Here is a 21,452-nt window from a genome sequence, read left to right on the forward strand (position 1 = left end):
CTGAAACTCCAGTCTCGACGTCCACTCCGCGCGGTCCGCCTGTCGTTTCCCGCCAACAAACTAAAACAACCCTTATTTATATACAAATAAACAAAATCAAAATTGTGCAGTAAAGCAGACGAGGACAGTTGTATTTTTTTAAATTTTTCAATCGAGCGGGAAACGGCGACACGCGATTCCATTCGATACGTTCGTATTTCGTTGTGTTTCGAACTAACTGGGCAACAGTTGTTTGTGTGCGTTATTTTATGGATAAATGAAGGATTCTTTGGTAAAAGGTAAATATTATTGTTAAGTTTTATAAATATACTCGCATACGGATAGTTTCGTTGCATGCTGGCAGGATATTTGTTATACGCAACAAGAAATCAAAACTTAACTATAATTAAAACTTTTCTGAAGTAAAGAAAAATAATTTAAATATTCTATGTTTCAATATGTACTAGGGTTTATAGATTTTATCAGACTTTTCGCACAAGTTCGATATTCTTTTATTAATGGTGCAGAATACTATACCGTGGAGATAAATACAAGTACTTAATTATTGAATAATAGCGTTCTAGCATCATAATTTATATTTAAAAAAAATCAATCATGCGCGACTTACAATTTAAAAATGATTTTAAATAAAATAACGGAAATTAGTCATTTAATATTTTCAAAATGGCTGTGTCGTCGCCGGATTCCGTTGCGTATCACGCTGCTTTAATTTATTGTTCTGCGAACACTTCTAAATATATTGCACTAAGCATGTCTGGCCGTAAACTACATATTTAGACGTGATCTACACATTTATAGAGCTTTTGTATAGCCTATAAAGTCATTGGCCATTTGTTGGTGAAAGTTGCAAAAACTAAATTAGATTTTTTCCATTTCCTTATATTCAAGCGAATTAGAAATCTTTGCGTTATATCTTATGTTTACATCTCACAGGGCGATACATTAAACACCTGTCATGCCTGTAACTGAAATAGCGGTGAAAACTAGGTGATTAGGGTGATTTATCCCGACTATTTACGGAATGAGGAAGTGGGATCAGGTTTTTATGAATTAATTGCAGCGACCGGCCTTTGTAGTCATTTAGCAGATGGGTGACCGTGAAGGGCATTTAGAAGTCTCTTTTTGCATTGTGGTTTGGTAAAAAAGATAAGTATTTAAACCGTAAATTAATTTTTTATTGAAAAAAATATTCTGAATGTTTTACTATGCTTACATAGGCACTGATCATTTCTAATTTTGGATTTATTTAAATAAATTATATTTGTTGTTTATTGTTTTAAAATGGTGCCTTTAATATTACGAAGTAAGATAAATCATATTTACTGCTATAAGATACTCTACGTAGTGTTTCAATTTATATACTTTATTAGTCGGGACACAATATCTATTTTATGTGAATGTTTTGGTATTGCCCTGGGCCCTTGTTCTGTATGATAGTGTAAACGCGTAACGCGGCCGTGTCATGTTATCTTTGAGAAATGTGCGTGGAATGGCATTCTGTAAGCCAAATTTCTATAGTCCTAAACATGATTTGTTGTGTTACGTGCTTGTTACGCACTGTTAAAATTACGTGCGGGATAAAGAATAAGGCCCCTGATGTGATATCAGCAATATCGACAATAATCCAAATAGACTAATACTTACTACATACTTAATGTTATTACAGATTTATATTCTGTACCTCAGTTTTTATTTTGTCCCAAAATTTGAGTCGCCAATTGTAAAGAAAATTAAGTGAATTTTTATATTCTTTTGTTTTCTGTAAATTTAAATTTGTTTAACATAATTTTGGCCTGAAAGAGTGATACGATTCCAGAAAAGTATAGAGGGTAGAGGCAAGTCAACTCTTTCAAGACAAAAATGGCTACAGTATTTCTCTACTATGTTATTTTTTTTTGTCACTATTGAGCCTTTAACTAAAGAGGTTTTATTTTCAACCTGACAAATTAAACCTTTCCCTTCACTCCTCACATAGATTTCGTAGTTGATTAAAAGCCTAACAAATTGGTAGGTGGTACGGCATTGCGTGACGCTATACCCAAGGGTGTCGACCCCTCCTTTTATTTGGATCGTCATATTTATTTCCAGTAGTTATTTTACGTCATATGTGCTACAATCGATATGGTGTGGACGAGTTAGTCTGGTTTGAGGTGGTTCTTTCAACTTAGGATATGTATAATGAGCATTTTAAAGCAATGATTAACAATTAGTGATCTTTGATTTGAAAAAATAAACAAGACAATGTTTACTGGAATACAATTTTTGTCGAAACACTTTCATTAATTACAAAAGTTAATTACAAAGATATTATAAATCATAATTATGGAGAATACAATGTGGTTTAACCGCATAAAGCCGTATTTTATAATTTCTAAACGATTTAATCTTTACCTTGAAAATCTCGAAATACAAAAGCTGACGTCACGCGGTGATAACATTTTCTCCGGCGATCTCGATTGATTGTTTTACCCAGATACGAATGATCGGTGTTGGCACGCAATGCACGGTACTTACGATATCTACACGCACTTAACAAGTACACTTATGTAACAAGAACGACATTCACTTTACCTGCTATACGCCACTGCCCACAAACCTGTATTTAAGAAGATAAAATTGCCGTTAGTCCAAAAATTTGCATCTTTACCAATACCTTTCTTTTTGTAATGATAATCTTTTCATAATAATGTCGGCTTCGTTCGTTTATGATGTTATGGTTTCCTCATTTCGCACCATTAAAATTAAGGTGACCTAATCAATAAAACAGAAAAACTTATTCATGCAGAGCCACAGGCAAAAACTAGTTACGTGTATAACAATATACATGCGTAAATGTTGAAAGCTTTGCAGAAGATCGTTGTCCATAATTAGCGACGAGTCATTTGGAAACTAAATGCGAAATTAGACGCTATGAATTGAGCATTATTTTCATAGTTTATTGCTAGGAAGTGGGTTATGTCATTCTAGAATCCATTTGTATTATACACTAGGTTTTGCTTGCGGATCCGCCTACGTGATATTTGCGGAGCTATAAAAGTACTATTGTGTGCTTTTTCAGGGATGATAATCTATTAATACCGAATAGAGATAAATTATTAATGTGTGTCTAATTACATAGAAATCTGTTTAGTGGTTTTTGCGTCTATTTCAAACATCCAGCCATCTTCACTAACTTATAGACTTTATTAGTATGATTTGTACCGATAACTATAACAGGATTCTAGAAATTGACGCCAATATATGGATTATTAAACGGTGGTGTCTGTTATGGACAAGCATGTATATTTAAAGTTCCTTTACATTTTATTATTTTCGCGCTTAACATTTTTCGGTTTTTGACACATCACAAGTGGTGTGTCTAGCTAATTTAAATATGCTTTCACTAATAAACATTCTAAACGAGTAACAACTTTACTTAATTATTTCTAGATGTAATAATTCCTAAGAAATTGACAAAACAATTATCAATTAAATCACCCATTAAAATATTTTTACGTAAGGGTGCAAGTCCGTCATGTATTCATATAAAAATTAAATTGAATGACATACCAAATCATTATATACCAGGTTCCTTTGAGCCTTTACCGAACTGCGCATGTGTGTCGATCGTTCACCTTTAGCATCCATGGTGGAACTATCGCAAGCCGATCTGAGTTCATTCCATTGCCCCATAGAGGATGTGAAGACATAACCAGACGTATCATCAGGCATTTCGCAAGGGGTATATTACTTGCGAATGTGATGCTATTTTCGTCCCCTGAGTAGATTACGTGTTGGGACAAATATTTGCTCCAGACGTTGGTACGTGTTTTAGATGTTCGTATTGCGGAGTTTCTTGAACTTAGTTGTATAATAATATGTTACCCTTGTGTTAAAATAAACTGTCACCTTGGTGGGCACGAGCCGTCTCAATCACGATTATGAGATGGTGGCACTCCATAAAATAATATGAGATATAAAATAATTTAATAAAATATTTTTTTGGATTTTATATTATGATTTTTTCTCGACGGTTGCAAGAATTTGCAGCCTTCAATGGCCGGGCAGGCGGGAAGGAGCTGGGAGAGCTGCTGGGGTATTGGTAGAGGATATCATAATATAAAAAAACGCGAGATTTTTTTTTCAATGTCTAACTATTATATAAAAATATTTACTAACTCTAAATACAGAATAGTAATAAAAAAGTAATTACAATAGTATTATATTTATAACATTTTTATCAAAAAAGGTTTTTATCATTAAAATTAATAGACATACAATTAAATGTAATTACACACCGGTAATAAATATATTTTCTCGTTAGCGACACACTTCAATTGATCAAGTTTAATTAATGTTGTAGGGTTCGGCCCTGCATCATATCATGGAGATGTAATTGCTTCAATTACAGCATTCCGTGGCTGGATGAATCATTTCAGCAGATGTGGTGACGGGTCACTGGGACGAACTGGTACCAGCCGTAGATTATAAAGGCTTTTTTGGCTGTAGTTTAGGGCCCCGTTGATTCCTAGGGACCCTATAAAACAAAATACTTTATTTATCACGTAGGTAAACAAGATTGCACTTATGATCACGTCAAAACAATTTTTAACAAAACATATTATTTCTAAATATCATTTAAGATTACTTATATAACTATGGACATTTTAAATTAGTCATTAAGTAGCCTAGTCCCAATTTAAGACAGAAGACAGTTTATGTATGTCATATATTAAATAAATAATATATTTTACTATCCTCTCTTTCTTCCTATATTGTGTACTTCTTTGTTACCGTAAATCGTTTATTAAATTCCAGTCCCCAAACTAGAATAAGCTCAGGGTCTACCCGACTCTCGTTCTGCTCCTGACTGGTACGCATATGATATAATATGCTGGTACGGTTGTATACGTTCATACGTTTAGTTGCAATATATAATTTGAATCATAAATACCTTTTTTAAAGAGATCTGATTATAGAATCTGCATTTGTTGATTACGTGTATAATAATTATTAATACAAACTGGCTTTTGCCTGCGGTTCCCCCGCATGAAAGTTTTTCCGGGATAAAAAGGAGCCATTAGCACTCAGTAGTAATGTCACTTTCTATAAGTGAAAAGAAATCAAAATGAGTTTAGTAGTTCCTGAGATTAGCTCGTTCTAACAAACTCTTCAGCTTTATATGTTTGTGTAGATTATATTATTCAAATTCAAAATCAAAATTTTATTTATGATATTGATTAAATAGGTGTTTCGATCGTAAGTAATAATGATAGAGTTTGCCAAGGTCTGCTTATAGAGCAAATAAATATTTAGAAAATAGATGCTTAGATCTAGCCTAGAATTTATTAATAAGTTTATAGCAATAAGGTAACAAACTTGCCAGAAAAAATAAATTATGTGTAAAATATAGACTCCAAAAAAATAAAAGAACAATAAAAACCTGCTTATAATTTCCATAACTTCAATTATCGTTCAGAACTCACTAACTTCAACTTCTATAGAAATAACTCTGTTCATATTGTTTCTGTCAATGCGGATGTCGCAAGCAGATATAACTAGACAGTCACGTGACATGTCTGAATGAGTCAGTCTGTCGTGATCGTTGTTAATCTTATTACTGTTACTAGTTATATTTGGTGTCATTCAGTATGCGCGACATTGAGGAGAATAGTTTTTAGTGTAAATAATTATTTATCTAATAGCTGTGCCCGCGACTTCATTCCAGGAAATTAGTGTGTCACAAAGATTTTTCCGCGTAAATCCTGACCCCAAAAACAACCACGTGGCCTCTTCAACAGTAATTGTTATGTCAGTCGATTTACATAAAACCGTAATGTACTATTAACTAAAACCTTCCTTAAGAATTGTACTATCTTTGAGTAAAAACCGTACAAAAATCCGTTCAGTAGATTTTGAGAAAAACAATCACATACAGACTGACAGCTTTTGGGCACTTTAATAATATTGTGTATAGATTTGGTCTACAATGGCCAAATACTAACAAGGTTATCCCAAAATTTATTGTTTTATTGAATCAGCCGCAAGATGTCCACTACTGAACATGGCCTGTTCCAAAGATTTCCAGATCGCCCTATAGGAAGCGGAATATTAATATATTGAATATTATAAGCAAAATAATGTTCTAAATGGAAGTTAACTGCGGTTGTCTCACCTTCGAAATTGTGCTGAATATGATCGCTGTTATTTTAGTCTCTGCTTGTAGAACTTAATGCAAAACTATTATTTGATGTAGATCTTATGGTTTGGTTATACAATGAATACCAATTATGTGTTTGAATATTGCTGTACAAATATGGATGCTGTTATTACAATATTCCTTATCATAATATTTTGTTCTAGCTGTTGCTCCCGTTTTTGTCCGTCTAGAAAGCCTTTACGGCTAGAAAGTTTCTAAAAATCTGTAGTGATTTACTATCCGTAAAAGCCCAGAGCGGTCTATTTAAAAAAAATGAAAATGAAAACATGGTCTATAGATAAGATAAGATTTATTTCCATTTTAAACCTCAGTTTAGTCTAAATGTTATCTAGCTTTAATCATTTTTACATCTGTTAAAGTCAAGCATGCATTGGAACTTGAGAAAATCTCTTCTGCACTAAAGGGAGACCATAACCTTAAAAAGAATCTGAAAACAAGAAAGCTGGTGAAGAATCAGTGTATTAAAATATCTTAAAAAACACAACACATTAATCCGCCGGCTAATAACTTCCAGTTTACGCATGGAGGATGCACGTTTGGCAGATAGCCATTAACGCTAGATGCCGTCGGACGAAGGTCGACATAGTATTTTAGATTTGACGTACGCGGTCGTGAAAAGTGTGGAAACGAGCCCTGTTTTATTTAGAATATATAGTTTTTCTAAGAATTTATCTGCACCTATTAACGTATATTCTATAGACAGGAGCCATATAAACTATTTGTTCAAAATCTGAACTAAAATGATAACCACGAGCTGTCAATATTGACCATTAGTCAGTTTGAATGGATTGCAGTTTAATTCAGTTGAACACAGTGAATGTTCGGAACGTCAAATTTAATACGTAGTACATATTTACCGATATTCATAACGTCTGTCTGCATCCGTGGTTAATATCGTTCAGATCAGGTATATCGATGTTTAAAGCGTTACTTCTTCGATTTTTTGCTTAAATTTTTTTGAGCTTTAGATTAATTATACTTTTGTTTTTATACGGCAAAGTGAACCCACTACACCTGATGGTAAGGATGTCGACTAAGGAGAGATGATTACCGACCTGCGTGTAATCATCTGTGCATCACCGGCGGGCCTATTGGAGCCGGATATACTCAGGCTGATCCCGAAACGCGACACATTTACGTGGGCCACTATGGCGGATTTTACCACCAGCAAACATTACTAAGTTGAGATTATTATTGTTTGAAAAGAGATACGTATGTATTATACACGTTCATGTTTGTAAGAATACCCAGAATGGCAGAAACATAAAATTAATGTATTTTGCGATCTTGCTGATTCGGAGTTTTGAATACTGGTTATATATTTTTTTAATTTTTATTATAATACTTTCGAATGTTATGATTTCTTAGAAATGACAGCATCTCGAAATGTTACAGAGTAAAAGTATTAAAATTAAGTTCGTCAACATTTCTGTAGAATTCATTTCAATATTCCAGTGTCTTTTGGAGTGATAATATAATAAGAGTTCGTGTCTCACAATACACATGTACTAATGCGTTCTCTAAGGATATGCTAAACACATTATTCATCTTTATTTAGAATTCCAAAGTGGCTAGTCGATTGTTAAACAATTTATCATTGCTTACTCAAGATTTTAACAGTTAATCTTAGTAATAAGTGTGTCAATAGACGCAGAAGGTGGATTGGTCACTGCATTATATGAAAACGAGGTTTACCGTATTAGCAATATAACATAAATGATTGTGTGGTTTTGAGGCTAATTTCATGCAATGCACACATTATTGAGAACGTTATAATTAACGTTTTTACTGTTTTTGTGTTTAGTAATAATATTTGCTTTCGGAAATTGATTAAAAGAAACTGTTTATTTTTCGATTTAAAAGTGTAGGCACAAAGTCTATGCTCCGATGTTATAATATTGTATAATACTATGGATTTTATTTTATTTTTATTGCTTTAAATGACGAGACAAGCTTGCCGATTGCCTCATGGTAAGCGATACGACCGCCTAATAATAGTAGAAACACCAATACCTTGAATTATAAAGTATTGTTTGGTATTCCACTGCGCTCCCCAACCTGAGACATGAGATGTTAAGTCTTATTAAGTCCAGTAGTTACACTGGCTACAATGTCCTTCAAACAGGAACACAACAGTGACTACACACTGCTGCTTGGCGGCAGAAATAAACATTGCGGTACAATGGAGCTAATACTAATGTAACCTGATACTATGAATATTCCTTTGCCGAGCAATTGGATGAAATATACTTAATTTCTTGTTGGAATAATATACTTATTTATTTTTTACTAGAATCTTATTGCAGCAGATATCTAATTGAGGACAGGTTTGAAGCTACCATTGGCTACTATGTTCAGCAAATTGGAAGGAAGTTCGACTAGATCTAAAGTGATAGAGCCGCCTTATAGCGTTCACACGTCCTTGGTAGAATATCGCGAGTGAATACAGATCAGGGGTCAAGAACATTTTACGTTGCGTGCAATTGTTATTGTGATTATTTATGTGCGTGCAAAAATTATATGCAATGAAATTATAAAAAGCGGTATCGGCGTCGGACACACAAATCATCTTACGTACTTCGTATTATAAAGCAACGGTCCTCACACCAGCTTGTTAGCTGTACGTATGACCCACTTTGCAACTAATCCAATCGAAGTTGTATGAAGTCAAACATCATGGAACGATCAACAATAGTGTGTATTATTACTTTAAAAATACCTAATCATTTAATTTTCATCAATGACGGTTTATTTGATTTGGACAAACAAAATTAAACTACATGGTGAAAATTTTTAAATTATATACTACAAAGCTGTTAAAATCCTGGTTCATCCGCCATTTTTATATTTGGCACATACCAAAGGTTCGCGACATCTGCATTAGATGGTTCACTGACCCGATACAAGACTTGCATAAATATTTATGTTTACCGATGTTGATGCGATTAGCGAGTGGAATCTAAAGAAATCTGCTTCGTTTGTATAATTTGTTTCGTGAAATGTATGTAAATTGTAAATGTGCACAAGTTGCCCCTGCGCAACTTGCGGTTATAGATAATATTATATGGGTAAGTTTATTTGTCTCTAATTAAATCGGACTCTATTAAAACGTATTTTATGTTCGTTTTATAAGTTCTTAAGCCCAGTAGAGCATTTTACTTTGTACTTGGGTTCTTTGGGTTGGGTTCTGACGATATGTTTTCTAAGTTGCTTTTTACTTGATTTAAGACAGATTATAATATTTAAATAAAATACAGATTCCAGATTTAATTACAATACTATCTTTCGAATATAATCCTTCATTGAAGAACTTTCCTCAGACATTTATCCGTCACATCTCACTAGCTAACAAAGCTCTGCATTATTGCATTTAATTTTTTGAAGCGTCAATTGCGCACATTGTTATAACACTTAACTCCTATCGGTTTTGCCAATGAGGGAGCAATCATAGAACTCATAGAACACTTCTAAACCTAGTCGAGCACGATCATACAGAACCAACAGTCCTAGAAACAATTGAATGAGGACATAATAAGGACTGTACGATACTATATTTAAACTATTGTCGACGGCGAATGATAATTATAAAAATGATAATCTAATACTACTTGCATTATGTGTTGCAATAGTTATTGGCGTGATGACTATTTTGAGGAAGGTAATGAACTTGAGTAAGGGCATCTAGTGCCAATTCTTTATTATAGACGATGCACTTATCGTTAGCGCCACTGCGTAAAAGTCCGTTGTGTCTAGCAGTAGGTCAGTTTATAACATAACCTGATATGATTATTATATGCAAATTAATTTAAATTTAAGAAATAATAATTAAAAATAACAATAATAATAATCTTTTAAATTCAAAATTTACTAATATCATGTAAGTTATGATGCAATCATGCATGCTGTAGTTTACTGTAAGTAGAGAAACACAGCCAGCTTCTACCTTTATACTGCTATATGTGAAAATAATGTAATGTGTGTTCTCTGTTGTAAACTCTCAAATAAAAATGCAAGAGCGTCGCTAGGCGATGGCCTAGGGGGGCCAGTTGATATGAAGATTGAGAAAAATATGAATTTTAGGTAAAGTCAAGAGCACATGTTCCTCTTCCACTCCTCCTCTCCCGCATTAACTATTACATAGAGCAGAGCAGCAGCGTAATTGAGCGAACGGAATATTAGGAATGGAATTTGTGAATTCATTCGAGTTTTAGAAACTCAACCTCGAAAGTCGGCACAATTATGCCGGCCTGTTGCCTGATATACATAGGCTGATCCGGAAACGCGACACACTGACGTAAGCGGGTTTTAATACCTTATGCAGTAATCGCTACCCGGGCGGATATAAAATATATCCTACCACCAGCAAAATGCTACCCATTTTGATACCCAATCTTAATTTCTAACCTAGTTCTTCACGATTCACATCCAATACGTGCCACTGAAGCATTGAGGCAACATTTTTCATTCTTACTGTTTTTTTTATTTGGTTCATAACTTGAAATATACATACACTCTATAAAATAATTAAATTACAAATGTAACGTTTTGGTGTAATTCCTAAAAATAGTTAACACAACATGCATACGATACTGATAATATAAACATTATAATCCTTCACTGAAGAACTTTCCTCAGTAATTTATCCGTCACGTCTCACTGGCTGGAGACAAAGCTGGCGCCCATGCGTTATTGCTTCCGTTGTCATAATACACGACAATTATGTTAATTACCTATAGAAAACAAACAGACGGTCATAAACAATCACTGTCGATACCTAAAGGAAATGTATTGACCATCATTCGATTATAATGCTAATCAGATCGATTTTATATTATACGAAGTGTTGAATAAATAAATAAGTGTATAATTGCCCTTGTTTGTTGCGTAGACGCAGCCATCTTGTTGCCGGGAAATATAATTAATTAGAAACTGACAGTTTTTGAAGTTGCTGTTGCTGTCAATTTCATAATAGCGGTTCTCGTCATGAAAATCCATAAATCCTCAATAAAATAATATTTTGGGGGATATCAACCATTTCGTAATTGAAAAAATTATATGTACCATTAGGTGGCTGTCCACGTTAATCAGAAAGATACTAATTGTAACTAAATGGCTATTGAAGCTGACTGCAAAAGTAATACTTTATATTATCTCAAGTATCTACTGATACCGTGTATTGGCTTCATCGCGAATAACTATTTCATCGCAAATAATATAGACTGAACTAGATATTTTGTACCAAATAGAGATAAGCCGACAATAAAGCCGCAAAATCGAGTTCGAGTTCACCGCGCATCATAACAAAAGCATTTCTATAATTATCTTAGTGAAATCCTTCACAAACATTTACATAAGTTGAGTCTGCTGAACAAAAGTCGACGGCTATTATCACAAACATACAGCATATCAATTTCACGCGGAAATATCAAAATGTATACATTCTGAGTGAAACAACGGGCGAATCCTTGTGCACTATATGTAGCTATCTCGAACGTGAGTCACAGTATCTGCGCATGCGCGACCGTCACTGATATTTCGGGACGTATGAATGGTCTGAAAATATCCAAAATCCTATCCGTCCTTATGTTATTTATCGGCGTGTGACAGGCGTTGTATGTTCCACAAGTTGGTATTTAGAAAGGATTTGCTGTTCATATTTGTTATTAACATTTTATAGTGAACCTTCACGCCATTTCAATTTCGTAATTTTCGCAATACCGCCGAATAAACGACAGTGAGCCAATTTTTTTCCTTAGTGTGGCGCCTCGTAATATGAATTGATACTACAGACACATTTAATCGCTTATTTGAGTAATACATAGGCATTAATCAAAAGATAAAGCACTATATTTTCTCCGATATCTGATGGGGCTAAAAATATTTGCCCTAATTCCGCCAATGACAAGTTATAAAAGGAGAATTCACATGTCTAAAAAAAATTGCTTTAGCTCTCGAGTCTATCTTCTTTTAGTGTTTAACAACAATAATTGTACTCTCAATTGCTACGTTCAGCGCGGATGACGTTATAGTGGTAAGGTGGCGGTCAGCGACCAGTTACCATCGGCCGTCGCGGCACTACAACGGCGACCAGGGGAGCAGGGATACCACGGCGCGGTGACGTGTCGTTCCTCGCTCAGAACAACCCAATATTAGTTTACTATTCCTCTCGAACTTACTTTATTAGTTATCCTTACCCACGAGAGTCGACGGCACTAGTTTTCAACACATTAAGAAACCAAGTCTTAGTTCAAGTCGTTGTCAACTTATTTAAAACGTTCCATAACAAAATACGATAGCTGTATCCTATGTTATTGGACACACATTAAACATATCCTTGGTTCTATTTACAATAACTTTTTAAGATTACACCTACTTGGAACACGCCTACGGTACCACTGGAAATGTAGTTTAAGGCCAGCGCGTTACTGTCACTTAAAGAAAAATGCATATAGGCGTAATGTATGCATGGAAAAACAGTGGGAATCAATAGTAATGACCTACAAAGGCCTTTGCATTTATTTTGATTGAAAAGATGGTCTATCGTCTTGCTGGTGTTAAAACCCGCTATAGTGGCGTATGTAAGTGTGTTGCATTCCGGGATCAGCCTGTGTGTATACGGTTGGAATAGGCCGGCATAATAATATCGACTGTCGAGGGGTAATCATCTCTCGTCAGTCGACATTCTGTTGGACTCCACTCCACTTATAATCACGTGCAGTGCGGTCACTTTGCACTGTGCCCGTATAAGAAAAAAAAGTGTTACAAAAGTCTCATGATTGCTTTAACTGATCGTAGAACTAACCAGAACTTTAATTTTCAATACTTTATAGTATAAAGCACTAGTTGCTAAGTACTCATTCTCAGTAGTTACGCTGAATTTATTATTGTTATCGACAATGAATTAGAAATTATTGTTAGTGACAGAAATAAGCAGACAAAGCTGTGATACGTGCTCAGGCGGATTCTTACATACGTAAGTCCTGCCATCTAGTGAATATAGCTGGCAACTTTGGGATTCTTCTTTTTTGAAAGGGGTATTTTGTGTCGAAAATTCTCGTCTTGTAGTTACAGCCGATAATTATTATTATGTTTTTATCTCCAACCATAATATTAAGTATATTTTGTTCCTTAAAATCATAATTCTAGATAATATATCTTCCATAAACGAGTCATTAGTAATAACCAAGTAACAGCGGTAAATTGTGGATTTTATGCATCTTATTTTCTACATTGAATATGTATGTAATTAATTAAAATAATTAGATTATATCGTAATACCGTCTTGACCTACCAATTACGAGAAATAGATCGCGACCGGCGATGTCACGGCCCAATGAGACATGAGTTCTGCCTTTCATATCTAATAAAAGAAGATGTGTTGCGTCATTTGTGTGGAATAGGCATATTTATCTTATAGTAAACCTAGGAAATTTGTGATATTATTCAGTCTATTTACAGTCGATAATTTATAATTATAATGCGTTAATACGCGATTCATTGTAATGAAACAAAACAGAACAACTGTTGCTAAAATCGGTTTATTTCTTTAAAATGTAGAGTCGAAGTATTTTCGTACACATTAAATATAACAGTTATGCATAGTTTATTGTTATATATTTTAAAGTACTTACCCATTTGTGGCCTAAATTTAATTGATTGGCATATTTGAAATTTATGACCAATGGTTTCATGGTGAAAAAACACACGGCCGCAAGTCTGGCTTCTGTCAAAAGTTGTTTGTTTCCATGACCCATTTGTAACAAACAGCGTTTAAATATAGTTTATGAATCCCTTAAACGTGTTTCAGTTTATGGATGAACATCATCGTAGGATTAAAGTTATTAAAGCGTACATTTTCAGTGCTTTTAAAATTAGAATACAAAAAGATCGTTAAATGTTACATAATACAACTAAAAATGTTACATAATACAACTAAAAAAACATTTTGATTGTTAAACGTAGACGATCTCATTAAGTAAATGATATTTTATAAAGTTAAAAGAAATCCAGTATTCAATTCCTGTAAATGAAAATCTATTGATTTAAAAGTTTTTCGAGTTCTTTTAAAAGCAAAGAATTGACTTCTTTTAAACTGGAAAGTTTATTGCCAATTAAACTTGTTTCTTTGAGTGAGGTACTAAGGTTTTTTCATTCATTTAGGTCGAATATCTCCTGTAAAAGTAAACTGTGAGTACATACCGCTCAGCCCTGTTCAGCATGAATTAAGTTCAATTTAATAAGGAAACGCGAGCGGCTCAAAGGACGTGTGCAATTGTCACAATTACTGGCGCGAAATGAACTCGTCGACCTACTCGGATTTACATACTTGTTGCATAATATTGTAAAAGTGAATGATTCCTATGAGTATTACATTTATAAACATTGTGCTTGATATAACTGAAAACAGGAAATACATTTATTGGTAAAATTCTGTAGTTTTTTGGGTTAAAATGAAACTATGTGTGGGTCCAGGATATAATGTCAGCCTAAGTTCATTTAACTTTTACCACTTATTACTTCTAAAGTTGGAATAAACAGCTAGATTAGGTTTCTTTTTTTTCTAGGTGATAAATAATAATTCGCTAAAATTAATAATGAACGAATTTCGACTTTTCGACTTTTCGACGACTTTTCGACGAGTTACGACTATTCGTATTTATAATATTAGTAAGAAATAATTACACAAGCTATCAACTTTTTTTATAATTTTAATTAAAATATACATTGGGTTAAATACGTGAACTACATCACAACCCACTCCCAAAACCGAGGATAGGTGACAACGGTATATAGCATTTGAAGCCATTGTTCCACTTCCTTACCATTGCGTGGACTAAATATTACACTAATTCGTATTGTCTAGCTCGTATTTTAGGCGAGCCTAGCGTTAAAATTAGTTCAAGAGGTTATTGGCTGGCTAGGCGATTATGGAATATACAAGGAAAGAGGCGAAAGCTAGCTACAATTAACTTTATCCTTTTTTCTTTTCCAAGGCATTTATTATCACTTGAAAAATATTTTTTTTTAAACGATCAGAAGATATTTGAATTTAAAAGCGCTTAAAATAACAATATAACAGTGACAGAACTAGTACAGTATTTTAAATTTTAGTTTGACACGTTTGCAGCTATGTTGGCCCTATTTTAAGCCAGTGGTACTTCTACAACAGGCGCTTCTCATTGTTCTGAGCAACAGGCATACGAAAAACGTGTCATTTTGACAATGCTTTGATTTTTGTATCGTTGGATGTCGCTAAATATTATAATGCTAGTAATCGTAGCTAAAGAAACATTAAGGGCGTGTGTCACAACTTATGAGTAAATGCTACTCGTCACAATAATAAATAAACCGACCAAATACAAAAGTCCCACTCTAATCTATGCACCCAAATAATTGATTATAAAATAAGTAATACATTAGCTGTTAAATAAAATTTACTTGAAACTTGTGAAATAATCCCTATGAATATTAAAATTCCTGTTCAATTAATTCATAACAAACCACAAGATAGTATTCTTAATTAAAGACACAAAACTATGCTAATAGCTGAGCTAATTCCTTTATTTTCTACCAGAGTATTTGTATATAGCTCAAACTTTGTATATATCGGAACACGGGAGTGAACAAACTGAAGCCTCATCCACACTAGCGCATGGGTGATTAGTTAATGATGTCACAGCGTCGAGTGACATCGTCCTATTTAAAACGAGCATGTTTTTAGATTATCGTTATTCATAGTTCAGGTGTTTTGTTTTCTGGACGTATTGAAGACCACCTGGAAGTAAGGGATCGGTTTTCTTTATCGCTATTAAATAGTCGGTTAAAAGGCTATTTGTTTTAAGCGACATTATTATTCGAAAATTTTTCAACTAGGATAAAAAACAAAGACAAAAGTGCTGATTTTAAATATGTATGAAACTTAGTGTCGCAAATAAAATGTCGTTTAAGACATTTAGCCTTCCAACCGTCGAAATAGATATCCGACCTCACTGTTAAGTAACACAAAATTTATAACAAGCCTGATTAGAAATGTTCCCATGGCACGCATAGATAAATTATTTAATACATGTTAATAAATTGGGAGACTAACTAATAGTTTCTCATTCTCCCAAAATCTTAAAAAAAAATATGATAAATATAATATTATTTTTTTTGTCACGTTGTATGTTATGTAATTCAAATGTCGTTTAGTATTATTTGGCATATAAAAATTTCATAATTATCAAATTTGAAACTTTTGTCACGTCACAATTAATTAGAATTTTACTTTCTCTTCTTACATTCTTGCATAACACTCATGTTATGATGGTCCCAAATAAATAAATATAATCAAATAATTTATTCAATGATTGAAGCGCCATAGTTCTATGTATGGATTGTGATTCAATATGAAGTGTCAAATGAATTAAATAATGTACAAAAAGTGCAAAAAGTTAATTTTGGCTCTATACGAGTTTGTTTCTGATATGGAACTTAGTATTTTTATAAATCGCATTCAAAATGTATGATTGTATCAGCTACTATATTTAAGCTTTTAATCATCGTTATAACCATTGACGTATATTGTATAGAAACGGACGTCCATAGAAACAATTTGTTCAACATCTGAACTAAAATGGCAACCAAAAAGTCACTGTTATAACTTATTTATTCATTTCAACAACAAATAATTTTATTTGACTAATATTTTTTATTCACATCCAGGTTTGCAGTTTACACTGAGACTCGTTTTTATATTATGAGCGCACTCTGTACACCTCAGAACAATGACGTACACAACTACAAGCATCAATATTGTCACCATAATAAAAATCAGTTTGAATGGATGACAGTTCAATTCAGTTGAACACGGTGAACACGGTTTTATAACAAAGTTAATAAGGTTTTTAATTTGGAAACTCTAACGATGATAATAAATGTATGGATCGATATAATATAAAGGTACGCTATTTTTACTCTATAATATACTTAAGTTGAATGTGTACATTACATTTAATAAATAAATAATAATAATAAATAATCTTAAGAATAGCTAATCGCGCTTTGAAAGAGGCGCCAGATTATATAATCGCTATAATGCAATCTTGCAAAGATAAGGAATGTAATGATAAAATATTGTGACAACAGCCGAACCAATAGGTACTATAAAATACATAAATAGATACTATAAAATAAATTAAATATTGCATTAAAATTTAAATTAACTTGTACTTTACAAAGTGTAAATAAATAAATAATTTGCTTCTTACTAAAATGCAAATATTGACGATGTTTGTTAAGAGTTACAAGTAGAAACTTCTGAAGGAATTTGGATAAAATTTGGCATTAGGATAGAAAATGTTTGAATATTATCACTAATTGAAATAAAAATTTAGCTTTCATACTATTTCGCTAGAGGCCCCGGGGGGATTCGGAACCCCCCGATCTCCTGTTTACTAGACAGGCGCTTTAACCAACTAAGCCACGGCGCCACGTTTGTCATTAGCAAATTTACTATATACTATACAGATGCGTGTAATACAGTTTTGGTTGCGTACTAAGTTTTATTGTAATACAACATGAATACAACTGACATGATATCATGGATATTGAAATTCACTGATCTAATTAAGCTTAATTAACCAAGCAAGTAATTTTATACCACTTTTACGAAGCTAGAGGCACAGGCGACAATTTAAGAATGAATGAATGTCACACATGAAACATGCAAACATGCACTCACGCCATTTGTTCCCTAAGTGCAGTTATTTTCCGCCGTGTGTATTTCGTCCCATGATGTGATAAGGGGTGAGCCTATCGCCATATCGAACACAAATTTCAGACTACGGGAAGGTATTGAATAGATTAATTCAAATAGTAATTGGGGTAGCACCGTACTTAATACACGACGCCGAGGCAGTCTGAATGAGTATGAATGAATATAGAATTATAAAAATATATAGTCTAGAATTCAGAAAATATAACCCCTCCTGGCCTTGTAGTAGTTAGGTAAATGAGCAAGAACATACCAATATTTTAAACACATCTATTTAGTAAAATCCTCATTTTTATTTCCTGTACCTGCCTTATTAATAGTGTTGTGGGTGAAAACACAATAGGATACCACGTTTTTTAATCAATCCCCCACCTACTTAGATTCTTAAAATGCTATGCATTTAATTATAAAAAAGATCAATATTATACAATCGTAGTCTGGCTGATTTTCTAATATGAGATAAAATTTGAGCATATTATTACCTAATTATAAAAGTAAAATAAGGAATTGAACTTATTATTTATATAATTTGTTGATGTGTTGTATTACCAAACAAACATATATCTTACAATTAAAAATCGGATTTTGAAAAGAGTTTATCGAAAGGTTTGACTTCATCACTCGTATTCCGTTGACCTACCGACTTGAGCTAGATGATCTAAGCTGAGTGTTTACATCTCCATTCGCCAACAACCTTGGGAAATAAACGTCTTCAATGATACGTCCGTTGAATAGTATGAATATTGCCATTGTTATTGAAATCAAATGTAAATTAACTACTAAAATATTGACTGCTGTCTTTCGGTGCTATATTTTAAATCTGTCATAGATTTTTATTGATTTATTATGAAGTTTAAACCGTATATAGTAATCATAAATGTAACATTTTATAATTTTGATAATTTGTTTGGAAAATACGTAATTTTTTGTTCTACTGATAAATTACATATTACTATATTTTTACGAATGCAATATCATAATATGAATATGATTGTATATTACATTAAAAATATTATAATAAAAGTTAGCTCAGCAGCAAAAGCTAATTATTGAGCTAATTGTGTTTCAATTTCCATTGTACACGTAGAACTGATTCAAGCGTATACGCATGAGCGGCTCGTAAAAAACTGTAATTTAAACCGGAACTGTATTCCGAATGCCGGTAAAGAATGCCATCAAAGAAAGAAGCAACAGGCGTTCCACTCAATGTTTATATGCTTGGCATTGTTCCAGTTCATAATTTCGCACGTTTTCGATTTCAGAATTGGCAACGCGATCCCGATACCAAGACACGAAACGAACGTACAACGGTAGTTAAGCGATCCGTACGTGGTACGAGGTGAAAGACCGCGGACGATCGAGACAAGATTCCCGAGTTGAGGTACCGAACCCGGTGACGTCACAATGGCGTCCACCGACACATCGACCGCCAGCAGTCAGATATCCGCCGTCGCAGCTGAGGAGCACAAGCGAACCGTCGACGAGGCATTCCTCAACAAGTTGAAAAGTCTCGTCGAGAGGTTGAGGCTTGAGAACTCGACCTTGAAGAAGTCGCTCGATGTCGAGCGGAGCGAGGTCAGAGCACTGAAGGCCCGACACGAGAGCACATTGAGAAACCTAAAGACTGAACACAGAAAGAAAGAGGAGTTCTTAGAGAAGCAACTCAGGACAGTATGCAAGCCGGACAGGCCGACAGAAGATGCACACTCAGGCAATAGCAGATTAGTAGAAATAAAGAAGTTGTCAATGGAGATTCAGTCTTTAAAAGCTGCGAACAAGGGTCTACAAGAAAAACTCAAGGTAATAGACATTATTTTTTAATTCACTAATCACAACAGTTTATTTTTCTACGGTGCATGTGCTCAATAATACAATAGAGAAACTGCAATATAATAGTGATATTTAAATCAGCAAAACTTTATATTTGTAGAAAATATGAACAAGAATTTCGATGATAAATACGATCGTGCTAATCAACATTCCAATTAGAAGTACAACAAAAATCTCTTGTAAATTTGTTAGGTTTAACGGCTTACGTTCCTTGTTGTCTGGAATGAAGAGTTTCCTATACAATGTGAACTCTTCGGTTTCCGTCCAATGCTGAGTGATTCCAGCTTGATTTAGATGGTGCAGTATGTAGTCAAGTCGAGCTAAGTAAGGGCTACCATACCGCATTCCATAAACTATGGAGCAGGGCACTGGACAGTCGGAAACAACGTGGAATAATGGTCTTCCATTCTTCATGTTAATTGGTCTCCTGCTTATGTAATTCGCATCACTTTTCCTCAATAATGTCGCATATTGCCATTCTCTTTCGTCTATAAACTCTTTGATTTTCTGATCGCTGAAAATTTCGATGCGACCTTTTAGTAGTTTGTAATAATCCTCGTCGAGGCTATTGTTGAAGAGTTTGAAGTCTCTGTTGTGAACTCCCAGGGTCAGATTTGTTTCCACTAAGTCCGGCATTGTGTTTATATCTGGTTTGTAGCGTGGATATGTTATTGCGGATGTTATAATGCCCTGAAACAAAACATTATATATATAATTTTTGTTGTGAGACTGCAGATTATTGCAGATTTAATCTTCAGTTTCCAAGAACCAACATTCTTTCGTAATTGTTTCGACTTAAAAAAAATACTTAGTGTTATTTTTATTACATTTAAAAGCCGAATACATAGGATTTAAATATTATTTATACTTAGGGGATGAATACTACAGTTATTTTATGTCTTATGCAATGGTCATAAAAGTCTCCTAGTTTTGAAAAAAAAGTATGTCAATTTCCTCTTTACAATGATAAAGATTGAAATGCAACATGGATTATAGGTAATACTTACATCAATTGCGCAGTTAATTACCAAAGAGTACACTATGATAATCAGAGCTACACTTCTGAAAGCAAATCCTAAGAATTTAATATCGACGGTTTGTCTTAAAAAGCACTTGATCAAGTCTAACATAGTAGACCCAATCGATTTGGTATCATTAATTTTCCAAATTTTAATCTCGTATTTCCGTACAATTAATGCAACTGTTATAAAGAAAACGAAATTAAAAGTGAAAGCGATAAGTATTTTAGTCGATATTAGGTAAAGAGTGGTTGTGAACGTCGATTGCTTGTCCGATTTCTTGACCATGAAACACAATTCGTCTTGAGATAGAGGATAAGTCGTTTCAATATATCCATAGTACGTTGTTTTTAATATTCTAGAGCTTAGCTCTAAATCTGTGTATCCGTCTATTAGATCTGCTGTTACTCCAGTAGCTGTCCCATTGTCTAACAAATCGCCCACTGTATTACCATCTCGAGGAACTAAAGGCTTACAGGTTGCATTCAAATATTCCATTACAGTTGTAGTCAGCCTTGAATTACAAAGAATGGGACCAGTATCATCTGTAGTGTATATTTTCCTAAATACGCTCAAACGCAATTCATGTCCATAAAGATTGTTGTACTGCTGCGACAGGAAATGGCTTACGTCTTTAATGTCAGTGATT

At 33.7% G+C, this 21,452-nt stretch overlaps 1 protein-coding gene and 1 non-coding gene across 4 annotated transcripts in view; one reads left to right on the top strand and one right to left on the bottom strand.

Moving 5' to 3' along the window:
• The window catches only part of LOC115441020 (axoneme-associated protein mst101(2)), a 138,149-nt gene continuing 116,697 nt past the window's right edge, over nucleotides 1–21,452 (top strand). For all 3 annotated transcript variants that reach the window (XM_030165584.2, XM_030165602.2, XM_030165593.2), the window contains exons 1-2: nucleotides 1–278; nucleotides 19,217–19,754. In XM_030165584.2, the coding sequence (XP_030021444.2) occupies nucleotides 19,359–19,754 (396 nt within the window). In that variant the 5' untranslated portion in view covers nucleotides 1–278; nucleotides 19,217–19,358. The remainder of the gene's footprint in view (nucleotides 279–19,216; nucleotides 19,755–21,452) is intronic.
• On the bottom strand, nucleotides 17,595–17,670 carry Trnat-agu. The gene has a single exon. It is a non-coding gene; the product is annotated as a tRNA-Thr (tRNA).

This window comes from Manduca sexta, chromosome 19, assembly GCF_014839805.1.
Source record: "Manduca sexta isolate Smith_Timp_Sample1 chromosome 19, JHU_Msex_v1.0, whole genome shotgun sequence".
NCBI lineage: Eukaryota > Metazoa > Arthropoda > Insecta > Lepidoptera > Sphingidae > Manduca > Manduca sexta.